Source organism: Physeter macrocephalus, chromosome 14, assembly GCF_002837175.3.
Source record: "Physeter macrocephalus isolate SW-GA chromosome 14, ASM283717v5, whole genome shotgun sequence".
NCBI lineage: Eukaryota > Metazoa > Chordata > Mammalia > Artiodactyla > Physeteridae > Physeter > Physeter macrocephalus.
Window position 1 is genome coordinate 22,193,787 of NC_041227.1, and position 21,167 is coordinate 22,214,953.

The 21,167-nt window shown below is 39.6% G+C and overlaps 1 protein-coding gene across 1 annotated transcript in view; it reads left to right on the forward strand.

Annotated features, from left to right (window-relative positions):
• The first annotated feature begins 713 nt into the window (after positions 1 to 713).
• Positions 714 to 21,167, forward strand: part of UQCC1 (ubiquinol-cytochrome c reductase complex assembly factor 1) — an 89,081-nt gene continuing 68,627 nt past the window's right edge. The window contains exons 1-2 of the mRNA XM_028499895.1: positions 714 to 836; positions 11,757 to 11,861. Of these exons, the coding sequence (XP_028355696.1) occupies positions 813 to 836; positions 11,757 to 11,861 (129 nt within the window). The 5' untranslated portion in view covers positions 714 to 812. The remainder of the gene's footprint in view (positions 837 to 11,756; positions 11,862 to 21,167) is intronic.

Sequence of the window (21,167 nt, forward strand, 5' to 3'; positions counted from 1 at the left end):
CCTCCTCCTACTCTTTCTCAGGCTCGTTTTAGAGAGTCCTTTTTTTTTTTTCTTCTTCAGTAATTGGCTGGGTTGCGTCTTCATTGCTGCGCGCGGGCTTTCTCTAGTTGCGGCGAGCAGGGGCTGCTCTTCATTGCGGTGCATGGGCTTCGCATTGCAGTGGCTTCTCTTGTTGTGGAGCACGGGCTCTAGGTGCGTGGACTCAGTAATTATGGCTCCAGGCTCAGTAGTTGTGGCGCACGGGCTTAGTTGCTCCGCGGCATGTGGGATCTTCCAGGACCAGGGCTCGAACTTGCGTCCCCTGCATTGGCAGGAGGGTTCTCAACCACTGCCCCACCAGGGAAGTCCCTTAGGGAGTCCTGAAGTGCTAGGATTCTCCCAGGATTCTGTTCTTTTCAACCATCGGTAAAAAGGGGGGAATCTTTGTGGGGACAGAGTCTGGGAAAGAGGGACTCCGACAAGGTGGTGCTAAAGAGTGAGGCTGGGTGAGGTGGGTTAATGAAAGAGCTATGAAAAGCCCGAGGCAGAGGTCAAAGAGGACAGGTGTTGCGATGACTTGAGCCTCTGTGACGTGTCTGTCGGAGACTAGAGAGAGCGGGAGGCGCACGCGCGTCCCGACCGTCCGTCCGCGCCCCAGGCCCTGCCTCCTCGCGCACAGCGGCGGAAGCGCGCGCTCATGTGCGCAGCGACCTCTGTGCGCCTGCGCTGCCGTTGCCGGGCATCCGCCGGCGAAAAGACGACCTAGTTGGGGGGCGGGTGGCAGCGGGGACTCCGGAAGCCCACCTTTCACCCGGAAATGGTTGTCGGGAAACATGGCGTTGCTGGTGCGAGTCCTTGTGAGTGAAGGAGTAATTTTGTGCTGTCGCCCACTGGGCCTGCGGGTTGGAGTCGGAGAGGGTGGGGCGGGAGCAACTGGACGGAAGTGCAGGAGCGGAGCCTGTGCGGTAGCGAGGCTGCGCGGCCGCATCTCTGCGGGGAAACTGAGGCAGCTTCCAACCTCCCTCGACCCTCGGTTTGGCCGTGGCTTCCCCCTCTTTGGAGAAGGCGTGAGACTGACGTCAGATATAAATTTGACGAAGCTTGCTTTTCCTTGGTCACCACCTGTGACTCTTTCCCCTCAGGGAGAGAGGCAGCGCGTGGGGCACTGATTGTAGTTTCAGGAGACCCGGTTTCTAGTTCCTGTTCCGTCACTAATGCTCAGGGTGACCTTGGGCAAGTCACTTTTGGGCTTCAGAGTCCCCATGGGCAAAGTGAGGACGTAAATCTGCAAGTCTTTGGGATTCTGAGGTTCTTTGGGTTTGTTTTAGAGATCAGTAGATCAATTATTAACTCTATAGTTAAGTGGAATACTCTTATAGGCTATTAGAGTGAAAGCTGCACGAGAACTGGGGTCTTATCTGTCGTTTTCACTCTGCCTAGCACAGTGTCTGGCACATCATAGGTGTTCAGTAAAGATTTGTTGAAGGAATGAAATAAGTGACGAAGAACTACTCGACTAATTAACACCCATATGGGAAGCTGCTGCACCTCTTGTGATTCAGTCCTGAACTTCTAGCCGACTCTGGCTTATAGAAATTAAAGAGAACAAGAGTTAGGAGGATACAGAGCTTGGGTCCTAATCATGGAGGGATAGTAGAGTTTATAATTTTATCAAGTCTTTCAAAAACTGGGTCAAGGAGATTGTTTTTTCATAGCAGACACTATATTCCTGCCTCTAGCTTTCTTTTGAGTTCTGATATTAGAAATATTTGTGTCTAAACTTTTTATATGTGGCATACGCGGCCTGTGATTTTACTTCTTGTATTCCTTGTCAGCCTAGCAAAGTGCAGTGCCCTCTATTGTTGCGTAGTAAAATTTTTTTGGAAGAGTAGCTCCTGTAACCTACAGAAAGTCACTTGGTGAAGTAATTGTTGATGCCAGGGCAGGAACTGATTCAGATCTGAGGACTGCTGAGGAAATGGCAACTAGGATGTCCTAAGTGGTTTTTTCTGGCCATGGTGCACGGCTTGTGGGATCTTAGTTCCCTGACCAGGAATCGAACCCAGGCCCCTGGCAGTGGAAGTGCAGAGTCCTAACCACTGGACCACCAGGGAATTCCCTCCTAAGTGTTTTGTTATTTTAAAAAATATTTATTTATTATTATTATTATTATTATTATTTTGGCTGTGTTGGGTCTTAGTTGCGGTGCTGCGCAGGCTTCTCTCTAGCTGTGGCTCGCATACTCAGTAGCTGTGGTGCATGGGCTTAGTTGCCCTGCTGCGTGTGGGATCTTAGTTCCTCGACCAGGAATTGAACCCGTGTCCCCTGCGTTGGAAGGTGAATTCTTAACCACTGGACCACCAGGGAAGTCCCCGTCCTAGGTGTATGTTTGTTTGTTTTTTTTAAATTAATTTATTTATTTTTGACTGTGTTGGGTCTTTGTTGCTGCGTGCGGGCTTTCTCTAGTTGTGAGCAGGGGCTACTCTTCGTTGTGATGCACAGCCTTATCACTACAGTGGCTTCTCTTGTTGCTGAGCACAGGCTCTAGGCGCTCGCACTTCAGTAGTTGTGGCACGTGGGCTCAGTAGTTGTGGCTCGTGGGCTCTAGAGCACAGGCTCTGTGGTTGTGGTGCACAGGCTTAGTTGCTCTGCGGCATGTGGGATCTTCCCAGACCAGGGATCGAACCCATGTCCCCTGCATTGGCAGGCAGATTCTTAACCACTGTACTACCAGGGAAGTCCCATCCTAGGTGTTTTTAAGATAGATATTTTGGGGGGGAAAGATGAGAATTTTATTGGGCTGTAGATCTGAAATGAATACCTTGACTTGACTTGGAAGTTAGTGGCTGCCCCAGCTGAGCATGCCGCTGAGCATGTGGATGGTTACAGGGTCATTTCTTCTTAGTTGGTAGCATCCAGTGAAACCACCTTTCTAACTGCCTTCTATTAGTTGAATCTTTTTCTACCCCCCATTTATCGCTTTCTATTCATCTTTTTAGGTAAAAAGCAAGATTAGGTAAGGAAAGTCACTTTCACTTTATACTGTATACTGTAATTCTTTGAAGTCTTCTTATCATATGTTGTAATGTGTGACAAAGCAACAGAAACTCCCTTAGGACTAGAGGGTTAGAGTAAACATGGAAGAAGCAGATATTTATTGATCACCTATGCTGAAGAGGCATTAGGGTTAGGCACTGTGAGGAATTCACAAATACAGGAAAATGCACCTGTTTAGGAGTCGGAAGAGCCTTGTTTGAAAGCTTGGCCCCATTACTTACTATGGGCATAGCCTTGAGCAAATCACCTAACTTCTCTGAGCCTCACATTTTCTTAAGGATAAGTTTGATAGGGTTGATCATAGAATCAGTTGATACAAGTGACATTTTAAATGCTTTTTTCCCTTTTAATTCAGCGACTATTTTGAGTGTTTACTGCATTCTAGGAACTCTCCAAGGGACTGAGGATGAAAAACATAGAACTTATTTTCATGTTTATAATCTAATAGCAGAGACAGAAAAGAAAACTACTGATAACAATTCTTGAAATGCTATGATAGAAGTCTTAACTAGGTGCTATGGTAGCAGAGTAGAAAGGCACCTAACCCAGCCTGAGGACAAGCATTGGGAGCATTAGATGGAAATGGAGGAGAAACATTAGCTTATGCTACTATGCTAGACAACAAAGGCGCTCTAAGTAAATCTCTCTGGCTGGACTCAGGGGCACTTGTGGGGAAATGGCAGTAGAGGAGACGTTTGCCTTGCATGTCATAGTTAGGGGTTGGAGATTTATTTTGAGGCAGAGGGCAGCGTTTGAAGTATTTTAAACGAAGGGAAGATTTATTTTTAAAGGTTTTTTTTGATGCATTTACTCTTGTTTATTTTCTTATTTAAATTCTTAAAATTGAGGAATAATTGACATACAGTAACTCACACTTATTTAATTGTATAATTTGATAAGTTTTGACACAGGTATACACCCGAAAAATCATAATCATAATAAAAATAAGGAACATATCTGTCACTCCCTAAAATTTCTTTGCACCCTTTTGCAATCCTTGTATTGCTCTCCCTGCTTCCAGCCACCATTGATCAGGGAACACTTTGTTCCTTCTCTCATTTTTAAATTGAAATTTAAAATTTTTAATTCAAAAGTATAAAAAAAAAAAGTCAACATAGTAAACAAAACACATAGATTTTTGTTTTAATAGATCCCTGTAACAGGGGTGGATGTAACAGATGGATCAGTCAGAGAGGGCTGAGATTAGAGTCCCCAAGGCCAGTCAGAAACTAAAGTAATCCTGGAAGAAGTGATGAAGGCCTGTACTAAGTGGGAGATGGACAGTGTGGTTAAAGAAGAAGGGATGGTTGCAAGAGGTATTGTGGAAATAGTCTACAGAGCTTGATGAGAGATTAGATGTTAAGGATGAGGAAGAGGGAAGAGTCTAACAGCTTGTCCCAGGTCAGCCTAGGATGACTGAGTTAATAGCAGTGTTCTTCACTGAGAAAATCTAGCTGGAGTTTTTGGAGTTTTTTTGTTTGTTTGGTGTTTTTCTGTTGTTGGTGGGTTTTTTTTGCAGCTGGATATTTGGTGTTCAGGGGAGAGAGCTGAAATATAAGTTGTAGTTGAAACAAAAATGTTGAGATTCCTCAAGCAATAATATTGATAGGTAACATTTATAGGGCACTTACCATGTGGTAAGCACTCTAAAATACTTTATGTGTGTGAACTTGCTAAATCCTTACTACAGCCCTTTGAAAAGGTAGGCACTATTATTCCCCCATTTTGCAGACAAGAAAATTGAACCACCGAGAAGTAGTATTCCTGAAACATTCTCATTAGTCTCCCCTTACTTTTTCCTCATTCTGTCTTTTTGACCAGTTTTTACCCTTCTCCAAGGATGGGTTTGGGAAGGAGGAGTAAACTGAAACACTGCTATTGCTGAGTAGATCTAGCAGAGGAACCGGACATTTGAGCAGTGCTCTGGGACTTTTTTATGGTTTTATGAGTTATTTTGACATTGGTAATAATTTTTACTTTTCTTTGATAGTAGTATAAATTGCAGAAAGCCACACTGGAGTTTAAAAAAAATTGTAGTAGAATACGCATAACATAATTTACCATTTCAACCAATTTTAAGTGTACAGTTCAGTGGTATTAAGTACATTCACATTGTTGTGCTGCCATCACCACCATCATCCAGAAAACTCTTTTCATCTTCAAAAATTGAAACTCTGTACCTATTAAAAGATAAATCCCTATGCCCCACTCTACCCAGCCCTGGGCAACCACCATTCTTTCTGTCTTTATGATTTTGACTACTCTAGGTACCTCATATAAGTGGAATCATACAGTGTTTGTTCTTTTGTGACTGGCTTATTTCACTTAACATAATGTCCTCAAAGTTCATCCATGTTGTAGCATGACAGAATTTCCTTTTTTTAAGGCTGAATAATATTCTGTTGTATGCATATACTACATTTCATTTATCCATTCATCTGTTGATGGGCACTTTGGTTGCTTCCACCTTTTGGCTATTGCCAAATAGTGCTGCCATGAACATGCGTGTACAAATATTTGTTCTAGTCCCTGTTGTTACTTCTTTTGGGTATGTGCTCAGAAGTAGAATTGTTGGATCATATTGTAATTCTGTGTTTAATTTTTTGAGCAATCGCCATTCTGTTTTCCATAGCAGCTGCACCATTTTACATTTCTGCCAGCAAAGAACAAGGGTTTCAATTTCTCCACATCTTCTCCAACACTTATTTTCTTTTCTTTTTTTTATAGTGGCCATCTTAATGGGTGTGAGAGGATAATCTCATTGTAGTTTTTTTTTTTTAAAGATTTTTTTTGATGTGGACCATTTTTAAAGTCTTTTTAAAAAATTTATTTATTTATTTTTGGCTGCATTGGGTCTATGTTGCTGCGCACAGGCTTTTCTCTAGTTGTAGCAAGCAGGGGCTACTCTTTGTTGCGGTGTGCGGGCTTCTCATTGTGGTGGTTTCTCTTGTTGCAGAGCATGGGCTCTAGGCATGTGGGCTTCAGTAGTTGTGGCACGCGGGCTCAGTAGTTGTGGCGCATGGACTTAGTTGCTCTGTGGCATATGGAGTGTGGGATCTTCCCAGACCAGGGATCGAAACCGTGTCCCCTGCATTGGCAGGTGGATTCTTAACCACTGCACCCCCAGGGAAGTCCCATCTGCAAGTATTTTTTCACATATTTTTTCTGTTCCTTATTTCTCTCCTTTCCGTCTGAGACTCCCATTATACATATGTTGGTATGTTTGATGGTGTAGATACTGGTTTGCTGGTAGGTCTCTGAGACTCCATTAAATTTTCTTCATTTTTTTTTTCTTTGTGTTCATTGGGCTGGATAATCTCAATTGATCTATCTTCAAGGTCACTGATTCTTTCTTTTGCTCAAATCTGCTGTTAAACTTCTCTAGTGAAATGTTAATTTTATTTATTGTTCTTTTTAAAAAAATTTTTTTTTTAAAAATATTTATTTATTTATTTGCTTGCACCGGGTCTTAGTTGTGGCAGATGGGCTCCTTAGTTGCAGCTCACAGGCTCTTTAGTTGCGGCTCGCAGGCTCCTTAGTTGAGGCCTGCGGGCTCCTCAGTTGTGGCATGTGTACTCTTACTTGCAGCATGCATGTGGGATCTAGTTCTCAGACCAAGGATCAAACCCAGGCCCCCTGCATTGGGAGTACAGAGGCCTATCCACTGCACCACCAGGGAAGTCCCTTATTGTTCTTTTCAACTCCAGAATTTTTGTTTGGCTTTTTGTAAAATTTCTTTGTTTATTGATATTGTTTATTTGGTGAGATACCATTCTCATACTTTGCTTTAGTTCTTTAATCATGGTTTCCTTTAGATCTTAAAATTTTTAAATAGCTGGTTCAAAGTCTTTGGTTTGTCTAATGTCTGGGCTTCCTCAGGGACAGTTTCTATTGATTTTTAAATTTTCCCTCGTATTGACCGTGCTTTTTTTGTTTTTTTACATGTTTCATAAGTTTTTGTTGAAAACTAAACATTTTAAATAATATAATGTGGCACCTCTGGAAATCAGGACTTTCTTTTCCCAGAGTTTATTGTTATTTTTCTGTTTAGTGACTTTTCTGAATTAATTCTGTAAAGTCTGTATTCTTTGTCATGTGGTCTCTGCCCAGTTACCTTAGTGGTCAAGTAATGATTGGATGGAGATTTCCTTAAATGCCTGGAACCAATGAATCTCTCAGTATTTGTTGAGGGGCTCTGTGTGCATTTTGGAGCATGCCTTCATCCTTCTGCCAGTCATTTGACAGTTCTGCCTTAACCTTCACTTCCTGCTTGCGAAGCATCTCAAGGTCAACCAGAGATGAGAGCTTAGGGCAGTCTCAGGTCTCCTGTTCCGGGCATGTACACACACCTGTGCATCTGCATGGCCTTTAAATTCCCAGGAATATGTCATAGCTTTTCAAGGTCCCTATGCATATCTCATTCCTCTGATTTTCCTTTTAAACTTTTTGGTTAGCCTATTGTTTTCCCCAAGTATTATCCACTGCCTCAGGCAGCCACAAAGTTAAACAATTGCCTCTATTTGTTTTCCACTAACGCTCCTGGGGAGCTCCTGGGGAAAATGATTTTCATACTGGAGGAGTTCCAAGAGGGATGGAGTCTTCCAAGGAACTGCTAGACAGATCAAATAATTCCAGACTTTTGTGAATAAGGTTTGAGGAGCTTCAACCCCATTCAGGAGTCAACTTTTCTCCAGAGAAGACTAGTTGTGTTCAGTGAATACTACTATTTAGAAACCAAGTTTGGATGCTACATGTTTTCATTGCAACTGGGGTGTCATTGCTTCCAAGCCCTATCAGTACAGGAGTAGGAAGTATGTGTATGTGTATACATATACATAAACACACATATGTTGATTTCTTTATTTATCTCTGTATATTAAAAACTTATACCAGTTACTCTAAATCCATCCCAATAGCACAGGGTTTATTCTATCCTTTTGCCTTTTCATATTTGTTAACTCCTTTCTCTGGTAGAAACCTGATCCCTCATCCTTAATATATTTACTGATTTGCTCAAATCCTTCTTGTTTTTGTGAATTCACATACTTGCTAAAATTTATTTGTAACCTGAATCAATACTCGTGGTGCTTTTGCAGTCATTTGTGGACATGTGCAGAGGGGTGAAAAATTTGAACTGCAACATGCATATTTCTGGCTGAGGTGATACTCTGACTTCTTGTTTCAGCTATTATGCTGTAAACAAGTATCCTTCTCATGGTCTATTTAGTGTCATGTTTTTTGCATTTTTGTGCTTTTGTTGGTGATTTCCCTGTTTAAAATGGCCCCCAGGTGTAGTGCTGAAGTGCTGTCTAGTGCTGCTAAGTGCAAAAAGGCTGTGATGTTTCTTGTGGAGAAAATTTTTGTGTTACATAAGTTTTGTTCAGGAGCGAGTTAGTGCTATTGGCTGTGAGTTCAGTGTTAGTGAATCAACAACATATTAAATAAGGTGTCTTTAAACAGAGACACACAAAACAAGGTCACGTATTGTTTGGTTGATGAAAATGTTGTGACCAGAGGCTTGCAGGAACCTAACCCTGTATTTTTCCCCTAGGAGCAATGGTTCAGTGTTTGCTAACTTAGTGTTTGTGGTCACTTTGTAAAACATAACTATGGGGAATAGGAGAATTGACTACCTGTAAAGCCTTTTCCAGCTCATGGGTGAGCAAAGGAAAATACTATGTATCTTAAAAACCACATGAAGAAAGAGTCTGGTCAGTGGACTGATTAAAGTGTAGTCACAAAAAGAGCTGATCTGTGAGAATATTTTGAAATACGATGTAAAATCACCTGCAAATCACAATATGCACAGGAAATACAAACATAAAACTTATCTTTAAAATTTTGGTTGAAGTGTTGATGAGGCAAAAGGACGATTGAAAAACCAGTTCCCACTGAGTAATGGTGTTTATACTATCCTAAGTTAAACCAATGATTTTAACCACTGGAATTTTTCTCTGAACTTGGGAGAACTGAGGTTTGCTAATTGTTATAGACCTCATGTATTAGTACCTATAAGAGGATGATAAGTACTTCCACAGATTTATTGATATATATTTATAAATGAAGTGTTGGGAGAGGTGGAAAGGAAAAAGGACTTAGTAGAATCAGTAGAACCAGAACCTGGAGTCTAGGTTGAAGCAAATGAGCTCATGCTTTGGGTAGGAGAGAAGAAGAGAGTCCCAGAGGAACTCCAAGGGGATTAGCTTGTGTGGAGAGGAGCAGTAATTCTCAAACCAGAGAGTATGAGTCAGGTTTTGGAACTGCTGAGTGGAGAATGCAAGGCAGCGTATGTAAGTATATTGATGGGTCGGAGTCCAGTTGGTAAAGATCGGGTGTTTAAGTTTGACTACAGAGACACTTGGAGGCACTGCAAGCTTTTGAGAAAGGGAATTCCAGGTTCAAAGCAATATTTTAAGAAAATGGTTCTTCCTGCTCTGACAGTTTGCTGGGGAAAGAGGAGGTTACTTACATAATTCAGTAACAGTTGTTAATAGCAATAGTGAAGCCTTTGTGTGTGTGTTTTACTGTTATTGAAGTGCTTTTACAGGTGGTCCTTGGGACGCTCCTGTGAGGTACCTTTTATTATTCCCACTTTTAGGTAAGGGAAAATGGAGGTCCAGAGTTTTGAGTAACTAGTTCAGGGTCACACAGCTATTTAATGGTAGGCTTGCGATTCAGATACCCTTTCTGCTACACCTCAGTTTCAATTAAGGATTTCGACAAAGAATTGTTGTAGGATTGGAGAAGGAAAGAAAACAGCAGCTGATTACTACTTTCTTCTAATAAGAAGTGATTTAAAGTATTGGCATGAGACCAAGTAGAGTCAGATGTTACAGAGAAAATTTTTATTGACATTGGAAAAAATATGATGAAATTCTTCAGAAAATCGTCTAAAAGTTTGCATTGTTCCTACTTGTAATTTCCTCTTACCCGCCCCCACCCCCCAGCTTTGGGACTGAATCTGCTGAAGTTTCATCTTAGCACGTATTTACATTTTTAGGAAAGGAACATCTGACATGGAATGATTCTGGTAAATGTGTCAGCTGTTAGTAAACAAGAAGCCAGTAATTGTAGCTCATTTGAAAACAATCCCAACAGGTCAAACCTCAGCTGAAATAAAATCCTATTTTTAAGCTTTACTTTTAATTTGAAATATAAGTTGCTGTGAGTAGCCTATTAGAAATGGTTACACAACTTTAGAAAGCATCTCTGGGTTTAAAATTCTAATACCTTTCTCCCCCTTACCCCTGGCCCTTCCTGCCTAGTCATGAGGAAATGGAGATTCAGATTCAACTTAATATTTATTGAGTTGGACATACTGCAAAGGACATTTTTTTTCCTTAAAATCCTGAGAGGTAGGGATTTTTATTTACTTTATGGAAGAGGCAACAAAGGCTCATAGCTCACTGACAGGGGAGCCAAGAGTCAAATCAGTGCTTTCTGATTCCAAGTACAGGACTCTTCCCATAGTATTATGCTGTATTTTAATTGGTTCAAGACTAGGTCATAGAGTGGTAGAGCTAGAAGGGACTTTGGGGATATTTCCTCTACCCTTTCATCCCATAAATGAGCATGGATCCAGGAGTTGGGCTTTCTGGATTCAAATCTTAACCCTGCCATTTATTAGCCATGTGACCTTGGGAAGTTACTTATCTTATCCATACTTCCATTTCTTTATCCATATACATGGGATAATAACAATATACCTAAGTCATTGGGTGGTGATTATGAGGTTTAAATGAGTTCATATATGTAAAGTACCTGAAAAATACCTGGCACATAGTAAGTGCTTATAAGTATTACTAATATTTGTTAAGAGGAAACTGAGTGTCATAAAGGTGTAATTACTTCTAAAGATTATATTAAAGTAGCTGAGTTTAAACTAGGATACGGATCTTTTACTCCTACTATTGTAGTTGATGCTTGGCAAAGTGTTTTCAGACAGTTTGGTATATCCAGTCCTCATTATGGCCCTATAAGGTCTACAGGCCAAGTGAAAGAAACCCTTTGATCTCCCAGAGTTGGTTTCTAGAATAGAGATTTCCAGTGCAGTGTACGTGGATGCCATATTTATACAGTGGCTTGTATTTCAGGTTCATAAAGTAAAGCAGGCTTCTCATTTAACAAGGTAGAGCTCCTCCTTTCTCTAGCCTAACCTTTCACTTTAGTCCAGAGACCTTTTTGAGGTCAGTTAATGCCAGAGGGAAAAATTGAACCTCAGTCATAGCTCTAACAGCCACTTAATCTCCCTTTGTCTTGGAAATCAAATTGCCCAAGTGTGTTTTCCCATCCTAAAAATTTCAGCCCTAGTTTCTTCATCCTTTTGGGGATAATGGTAATTCTGGCACTGTTTACTGTAAAGGGATTTTATGAAGAGCTTATAAATCAGTGTTTATGAAAAGGAATTGCAAACTCTGATTTAAATGATAAGCTAACTGTAAAATGCCTGAAGTAGGTTTATTTTGTTACTTTCCTGAGAGGGAGCTCATGTCCTCCAGTTTGGGTCAGCTATTAGCAGAATTCGTCTAGTCTGTGGTAGGCAGGGGTACATTTTATCCTAGGAGAGATGAGCATGGGGAGGCTTGGTCCTAGTCCTGTTTTGGAAATTCTCCTTTCATGTGCCCTGTTCTGGCAGGATTTCTAGACTTAGGTACACTCTTTGCCTTCTACACATGGAGTCTGATATAGATTCCTGACAGACTATTTTTTTTTTTCTCTAGAGGAACCGGATTAGCACCTCCCAGTGGGTTCCGGTATGCAGCCGATTGCTACTTGTGTCTCATACACAGGGACAGTGCGGCAGGCCTCTGTCTGGTACTTCCCAGGTAAGATTTGTTATCCTTTGCTTGGTATGAAAAAACCTTAGTGTTTATGTGCAAATGTCATGTATTTATATATTAGCCAACCAAATTGTGTGATGGAAAAACCTCATGAGACCACTTCTGGGTCTCTGTGGTGCCAGCTCAGGACTGATTCCTACTGTATGGTGTCTAGGGCGTTGCTTCTAAATACCCCAGCAGTGGAACTTAGCCTAGGATACCATGCTACAGTCTGATGATTTTTACTGTTGGGAGTGTTTCCAGATATTCATCTCAGAGTTAACTTTTCTTCAGTTTTCTTTTTGTAGCCACTTTGTGCCACTTTTATTTGGGGTAAAAAATGTTTCTTTATTTTTTTCCTTTTTATGAACATAAAAATCCAAGGAACAATTATTTCAGGCCTTAGTTTACCACTGATCACGTGATTCTTTTTTTTTTTTTTTTTTTTTTTTTTTTTTTTTTTTTTGGCGGTACGGGGGCCTCTCACTGCTGTGGCCTCTCCCTTTGCAGAGCACAGGCTCCGGACACGCAGGCTCAGCGGCCATGGCTCACGGGCCTAGCCACTCCGCGGCATGTGGGATCTTCCCGGACCGGGGCACGAACCCGTGTCCCCTGCATCGGCAGGCCGACTCTCAACCACTGTGCCACCAGGGAAGCCCCCACATGATTCTTTATAATGTAGTTTACTTTGGACCCTCCTTGAGAGTTTTTTCTCCTGATTTTTGTTAATTGTACAAATAATTTAGTAATAAAGGAAATAAAAATCACCCATGACTTCAAACCTGAAAACATCTGCTGGTTCTTTTCCAATCCTTAAGTATGTATGTGTGTACTAATTTTTTCCCTAGGTACCTTAACGAATATCCACAAAATTTTATGTTCTGGTGCTTTTTCACTTATTAGAGCAGACATTATTCACGTTGTTAGATAGATTTCATAATTAATTTTTTAAATGGCTACATGTTATTTATTAAGCCTTTGTTTATATTAAAATTATTTACAGATTTTTTGTAGACTTTAATGTGCTTACCATTTTATTGTTATATAGTATTTCTTATTTTTAATTATTTATTAAAGATAAATTTCTAGGAGGGTGTACCCTAGGTCAAAGAGTATAAGCAGTTTTCCTCTCCAAAAAGTTGTTTTAGTTTATACTGCCACCAGCAAGTTTATATAACTAGTTTTTCATCATCACCTCCCCTAAATTGGGTGTTTTTAAAAAATTTAAACTAATTGGGTAGAAAATGTTACCTTGTTTTGCTTTGCATTTCTTTATCAGGGTTAAACATTTTTCTGTTTATCAGTTATATTCTGGTTTGTAAAAATTACATACTTACGTCATTTCTCTGTTTATCTACTGGGAATTTATTTTCATTACCAATTTATATAAATTCCTTTTGTAGCCATTCACTTTCTTTTTCATATTTAATGCAATGAAAAATTATTTTTGATGTATATAATTATATATTATATAATTTAAATAAATAAATAAAATATATTAAAATACTTAAAATATAGAGTAATTCCCTCCAGCTAGTGTATAAGCCTTGCCCTTCTGAGGACATGTCTTATTTTTACCTGTATTTCCTGGGCTTCTCACTAAGTCTGGCACAGAGAAGGCACTAAATGTATGTTGAATGAATGAAGAATATGCTTGTGCAGAAGAGGCATCTACTTTGGGTAGTCATGTAGCTATTTCTTTTCAGAGTTGGGCTAGGTTCTGTTTTTATTTTTATTTTTGTGCACTGGAAAATTTTAGTGGAATTTATCCTATAAGTTCTAAATCATTTGTAAATAATGTGTGCAGAGATGGTGGAAGGAGGAGGTCATTACATCAATCTCTGACTTGTGCCTCATTCTTTGAATCAATAAACATTTCTTGGGTACCTAATATATACCAGGTACTATATATTAGGCTCTGGGAGGGCATTATAGCAAAACATCCATGTAGATAACTTAAAATTGTTTAGCTCATGCTGACAAGATGTAATTTTAGCCATTGTAAATTAACTGGACATTTTGTCATATTGACGTTACCTCACTGGTACATCTTCCCATCTTTGAGTTCTCCTGGTTGGAAAACTCTGCCTCAGAATGACATCCTTAGGTATATATCTGACAGGGAGGCAGATTTGGCTTAGAATGAGGAAGAACTTTGTGTTAACTAGAATTGTGGTGTAATGGGATGTGTTGGCTGTATTTTGACAAAGTAAATTTACTTTTACTGGAAGTATTCAAGCAATGATTGGAAGGCTATGTTAGGGGCTTGGCATAAAAGTATCCTCCATTGGATGAGTGGTAGTATCAGATGATCTCTAAGGTAATGTCCAATGCTATAATCCTATTATCATTTTCAAAAGGCTAGGGACATTGGACTCTAATCTGTCTTTTCTAAGTAACCTCTTAAAGTTCTGTCATACTTTGATGAGTCTACTTAAAAAGTTTTTTTTAACTTCTGAAATAATTTAAACTTACAGAAAAGTTATAAAAATGGTAGTGTTCCCTTATACCCTTCATCTAGCTTCCTCTAATGTTAGCATCTTATATGACCATAGTGCAATTATTGAAACCAGGAAGTGAACATTGATGTGATACTATTAACTAATCTATACACCTTATTCCAGTTTTACTTTTTTTCCCCATTAATGTCCTTTTTTTGGTCTCTCAATTGGGGTTCGTCTAATATTTTCTTAAGATTAGATTGAGGCTATGCATTTTTGGCAAAAGTGATATTGTTTCCTTCTCAGTGGGTCATATCAGGTGATACATGATGCCAGTTATTACTGGTGATGTTAACTTTGATGACTTGGTTATTAAATTGGTGTCTGTCAGCTTCCTCTACTATAAAGTACTATTTTCCCCTTTGTAATTAGTAGGTGTCTTGTGAGAAGATACTTTGAGATTATGCAAATATCCTGTTTCTCATCATACTTTCCTTTTTGAAGTTTTAAGAATAATTTTATTGAAATATAGCTGATTTACAATGTTGTGGGGGTTTTTTTGGGTTTTTTTTGGGCTGCATTGGGTCTTTGTGGTGCACGGGCTTCTCACTGTGGTGGCTTCTCTTGTTGTGGGGCACGGGATCTAGGCACAGGCAATATAGCTGATTTACAATGTTGTGGGGGTTTTTTTGGGTTTTTTTTGGGCTGCATTGGGTCTTTGTGGTGCACGGGCTTCTCACTGTGGTGGCTTCTCTTGTTGTGGAGCACGGGATCTAGGCACAGGCTTCAGTAGTTGTGGCATGTGGGCTCAGTAGTTGTGGCTCGCAAGCTCTAGAGCCCAGGCTCAGTAGTTGAGGCTCACAGGCTTAGTTGCTCTGCAGCATGTGGGATCTTCCTGGACCAGGGATCGAACCCGTGTCCCCTGCATTGGCAGGCGGATTCTTAACCACTGTGCCACTAGGGAAGCCCCAGGAGGTAGAGTTTTGATAAAAACTTTTATTTCAACTATTTTGTTCCTTTTTTTGCATAAATATAAAAACGTTCCGAAACTTCCAAGATCTTAGAAGATAGTGACTGAAAGGATCAATCAGTGATGTCCATTTTAAAGGATTAAGAAAAGGTCCAAGAACTACAAAAGATGAAGCAGCCTAAGCTGAATAATTTATTACAACAACTTGTAAATGTTTGTATAAAATGTCTTATAAGGGTTTATTGTTGGGTCCGTGGGCACCCAGGGGTGAGGGGTGGGAGCAGGATTTCTTTCTTTTTTAAGGCTGTATAATATTCCATTTAATCTATCTATCTATCTATCTATCTATATCTATATATCTATATCTATATATATGCCACAGTTTCTTTATCCATTCTGTCAGTGGGCATTTGGGTTACTGCCATATCTTGGCTATTGTGAATAATGCTGCAATGAACATAAGTGTACAAGCATCTCTCCAAGATCCTGCTTTGAATTTTTTTGGATATATACCCAGAAGTGGGATTGTGATATCATGTGGTAATTCTATTTATGGTTCTTGACTGCAACAGTCATTACTATGGTGTTTGCTTGATAGTCATTTTCTTTTTATTAAAAATTTATTTAATTTGTTTTTTTTTGGCTGCATTGCGTCTTTGTGGTTGTGCGTGGGCTTTTTCTAGTTGCGGCGAGCAGGGACTACTCTTGGTTGCAGTGCGTGGGCTTCTCATTGTGGTGGCTTCTCTTGTTGCGGAGCATGGGCTTTAGGCGTGCGGGCTTCAGTAGTTGTGGCACGCGGGCTCTAGAGCACAGGCTCAGTAGTTGGGGCGCACGAGCTTAGTTGCTCCGCGGCATGTGGGATCCTTCCGGACCAGGGCTTGAACCCGTGTCTCATGCATTGGCAGGCGGATTCTTAACCACTGCACCACCAGGGAAGCCCGATGGTCATTTTCTAATTCCATCATTGCCTACTACATTTCTTGATTGGAATTCTACTGTAAGGAAGAGCTGTCACTTCCTCTCCATTTATTTATTTATTCAATTATTTTGTTTGTATCAGTAATGAGCTAATGCATATTTATTCTGTGAGTTATAATGCATTATTCTCATTATTTTGTTGATCAAATTGTTCCATGTTTGGCTGTTGAGAACTCCTTCAAGTTCCTTTCTACGTGCCTTCATTTTTTGAACATTTCCTTGTTTCTTGGCACCACAAGATGTTTCAGGTTCATGTTGTATTTTCTTTGCTGTAGCCCTAGAGTTAACAGTTTCCCCCCAGGAGCCCTGGATCCTTTTATTGGAGAATGATATTTGGAATATTTAGAAATTAAGATCTGGGTGCTAAGTGTACATGAGCCAATGTTGTTGAACTCTATGCAGGTTTTTGAAATCAGTTAGATATAGGGGAAAGAAGATAGCTCTGAATACATGTTTTACCCCTTAATGAACTTTACTTCTTTGAGCCTTAGTGTTCTTATTTCTAAAATGGGAAAAAATAGTATCAACTTTTCAAGGGTGTTGTGAGATAACATAAGTAAAACAGCAAGCGTACAGGTGCTGGGCATATGGGAGATCTTCAGTAAATTGTAACTGCTATTTTTGTTGTATTTATGTTCATGCTACTTGGGTAAATTTTCTCCTCACCTTGTAAATTGAAACTTAAAAAAAATTTTTTTTTTTTTTTTTTTTTGTGGTATGCGGGCCTCCCTCTGTTGTGGCCTCTCCCGTTGCGGAGCACAGGCTCCGGACGCGCAGGCTCAGCGGCCATGGCTCACGGGCCCAGCCGCTCCGCGGCATGTGGGATCCTCCCAGACCGGGTCGCGAACCCGGTTCCCCTGCATCGGCAGGCGGACGCGCAGCCACTGCGCCACCAGGGAAGCCCAAAAAAAATTTTTTTTTAATCCTAAAACTACCTTAAGCAAGTTGCAACCTCTTCCTGTGTCTTAGTTTCCTCATCTGTGAAAGGAAAAGGTTGGACTTAGAAGATCTCAGAGATTCCTTCCAGCTCAAGTGTTGTTATTCTAAGTTACTTCTTAGCTCTTCAGTTGCTTTTTCTCCAAGCTAAACAGCTTCAATTTATTTTAACCTTTCCACTAGGACCTTTTATTCATCTCTTTGATCATTCCTGTGGTTCTTTTCTGGACCTTTTCCAGATTGTCCTTCTATTTGGAAAAAAAAAGAAAACCCCACCTAGTTTTTATTGAGTGCCTACTCCATGCCCAGAATGGTGTTGAGCAATGGGACAGAAAATAAAAGAAGTGTAAGATAGACTGTCTCCTGGTGGAGCTTATAGCTTTGCTAAAATGACCAGATAAATACAGTGTTGAAGAATTGCTTGAGTCCTGCCCTCCTTTTTCCTTTCCTTTCCTTTCTCTTTTCCTTTCCCTTTTTCTTTCTTTCTTTCTTTCTTTCTTTCTTTCTTTCTTTCTTTTCTTCCTTCCTTCCTTCCTTCTCTCTCTCTGTCATTCTTTCTTTCTCTCTCTCTCTCTCTCTCTCTCTCTCTGTCTCTGTCTCTCTCTCTCCCCCTCTCTCCCTCTCTCTATCAGGGAGGTCTTTTCATTTTTAGAACCTTTTAGGAAGCAAAAAATAAAAGCAATAACTTAATATGTCTTTTTAAAAAAAATAATTTTATGTATTTATTTTTGGCTGTGTTGGGTCTTCATTGCTGCACACGGGCTTTTCTCTAGTTGTGGCAAGCGGGGGCTACTCTTCGTTGTAGCACGCGGGCTTCTCATTGCAGTGGCTTCTCTTGTTGCAGAGCATGGGCTCTAGGAGCACAGGCTTCAGTAATTGTGGCATGTGGGCTCAGTGGTTGTGGCTTGTGGACTCTAGAGTGCAGGCTCACTAGTTGTGGCACACGGGCTTAGTTGCTCCGTGGCATTCGGATCTTCCCGGACCAGGGCTTGAACCCGTGTCACCTGCATTGGCAGGCGGATTCTTAACCACTGCGCCACCAGGGAAGCACAAGGGAACCTTCTTGTACTGTTGGTGGGAATGTAAATTGATACAGCCACTATGGAGAACAGTATGGAGGTTCCTTAAAAAACTAAAAATAGAACTACTGTACGACCCAGCAATCCCACTACTGGGCATTTACCCAGAGAAAACCATAATTCACGAAGACACATGTACCCCAATGTTCATTGCAGCACTCTTTACAATAGCCAGGACGTGGAAGCAACCTAAATGTCCATCAACAGAGGAATGGATAAAGAAGATGTGGTATATATATATACAACGGCATATTAGCCATAAAAAGGAACTAATTTGGGTCATTTGTAGAGATGTGGGTGAACCTAGAGACTGTCATACAGAGTGAAGTAAGAAAGAGAAAAGCAAATATCATATATTAACGCATGTATGTGGAATCTAGAAAAATGGTGTAGATGATCTTATTTGCAAAACAAATAGAGACACAGACGTAGAGAACAAACGTATGGACACCAAGGGGGAAGGGGGGTGGGGTGAATTGGGAGATTGGGACTGACATATATACACTATTGATACTATGTATAAAATAGGTAACTAATGAGAACCTACTGTATAGCTCAGGGAACTCTACTCAGTGCTCTGTGGTGACCTAAATGGGAAGGAAATCCCCAAATGAGGGGATATATGTACATGTATAGCTGATTCACTTTGCCATACAGTAGAAACTAACATGACATTGTAAAGCAACTATATGCCAATAAAAATTAATTTTTTAGAAAAGAAAGCAGTATATAGTATTTAAACGGTCAGTACGCATCTTCATTATCATCATTATATAGTATTTATGAAACTATACAAGTTGAAAGACAACTTTCTAAAAGGATTTCTGTAAGACATTCACTCTAGTGTTCCAAGCTGTTAGAACAGGGCTTTGACATACAGTAGGCACTTAATAAATATCTGTGGCTTGATAGAATGAATAAACCAGTCAATCAACTATGTGCAATTTTATAGTGCTATGTATTAGTTAGAACATAATTAAATAAATTTTGCTTTTATTTTTGATTTTTTGTTGTTTTTTGTTTTTGTTTCCATTCTTTTTTTTAAACAACAAAGATGAATTTATAATTTCATACATAAATGCAGATTACATACTATACATCATTTATTCACTTAACAAATGTAACTTGGAAATAGTTTAATATCTGTACATCTAAAACTCATTTAAGAAATGCTACATCATATTCCATTGCATGGACACATCATACATATTGAAACAGATCTCAATAAATGAACATTTAAGTGGTTTCTAATAATTTGCTGTTATAAACAATGCACTTTTCACATATGTATGATTATACGTGTAAGACTGAGTGTCTAGGAGTGAATACGGTTGCTGGGTTAATGGATATATGAATTTAAAATTTAAAAAAAAATTTTATTTTATATTGGAGTATAGCTGGTTAACAATGTTATGTTAGTTTCAGGTATATAGCAAAGTGATTCAGTTATACATATACATGTATCTGTTCTTTTTCAAGTTCTTTTCCCATTCAGGTTATTACAGAATATTAAGCAGAGTACCCTGTACTATACAGTAGGTCTTTGTTGGTTATCTGTTTTAAATACAGCAGTGTGTATATGTCAATCCCAACCTCTCAATCTATTCCTCCCCCCTCCTGCCCACTTCTTAAGACTTATCCATGATCTTTTTTCTGATGACTCCAGATCTTTTCTCACTAAATTTCTGTTGTTTATGGAAGTATAATAAAAATATAAAAAAGATATGTCGTTAAGTGTATGGCTCAATGAATTATCGCAAAGTGAACATAACCAGCACCCAGAACAAGAAATAGAACCCCAGAAGCTCCTTGGTCCCCTTTTAGTCACTATCCCTAGCCAAGGTTAAAACCACAGTCTTCACTTCGAACATCAGAGAGTAGTTTTGCCTTTTAAACATACGGCATGTATTCTCTTGTGTTTGTCTGCTTTCATTCAACTTTGTTTTAGAAATTCACCTATGTTACTCTTTGTAGTAATAGTTTATTCATTCTCATTGTTGTATAGTATTTTATTATATGACTGTACCACAATTCATTCATCCATTTATTTATTTAAATTTATTTTAATAAAAGTTATTTATTTAACTTTTATTGGAGTATAGTTGCTTTACAATGTTGTGTTAGTTTCTACTGTACGGCAAAGTGAATCAGCTATACATATACATCTATCCCCTCCTTTTTGGATTTCCTTCCTATTTAGGTCACCACAGAGCACTGAGTAGAGTTCCCTGGCTATACAGTAGGTTCTCATTAGTTATCTATTTTATACACAGTATCAGTAGTGTATGTATATGTGTCAGTCTCAATCTCCCAATTCATCCCCCCCGCCTTGGTGTCCATACGTTTGTTCTCTACGTCTGTCTCTATTTCTGTTTTGCAAATAAGATCATCTATACCATTTTTCTGGATTCTACATTTATACATTAATATATGATATTTGTTTTTCTCTTTATGACCTACTTCACTCTATATGACATTTATTTATTGATGGATATTTAGATTGCTTCCAGTTGGGCTTTTATTGATAGTGATTTTATGAACATTCTTGTACATGTTTTTTTGTGAATATATGTACACATTTCTGTTGGGATACATACTTAGGAATGAATTTGTTGAATCTTACAGAATGTGTATACATTCAGCTTCATAGATACTGCCAAATAATTTTCCAAAGTGATTGTACCATTTTACACTCCCATCAGCAGAGTATGAGAGTTCTAGTTGCTCTGTATCCTTTCTAGCGCTTTGTGTGTGTGTGTGTGTGTGTGTGTGTGTGTGTGTGTGTGTGTGTGTGTTTGTGTTTGGTGGGTGGTCTTTAAACATTTTTTTTTTTTTTTTTTTTTTTTTGCGTTACGCGGGCCTCTCATTGTTGTGGCCCCTCCCGTTGTGGGGGACAGGCTCCGGGCGG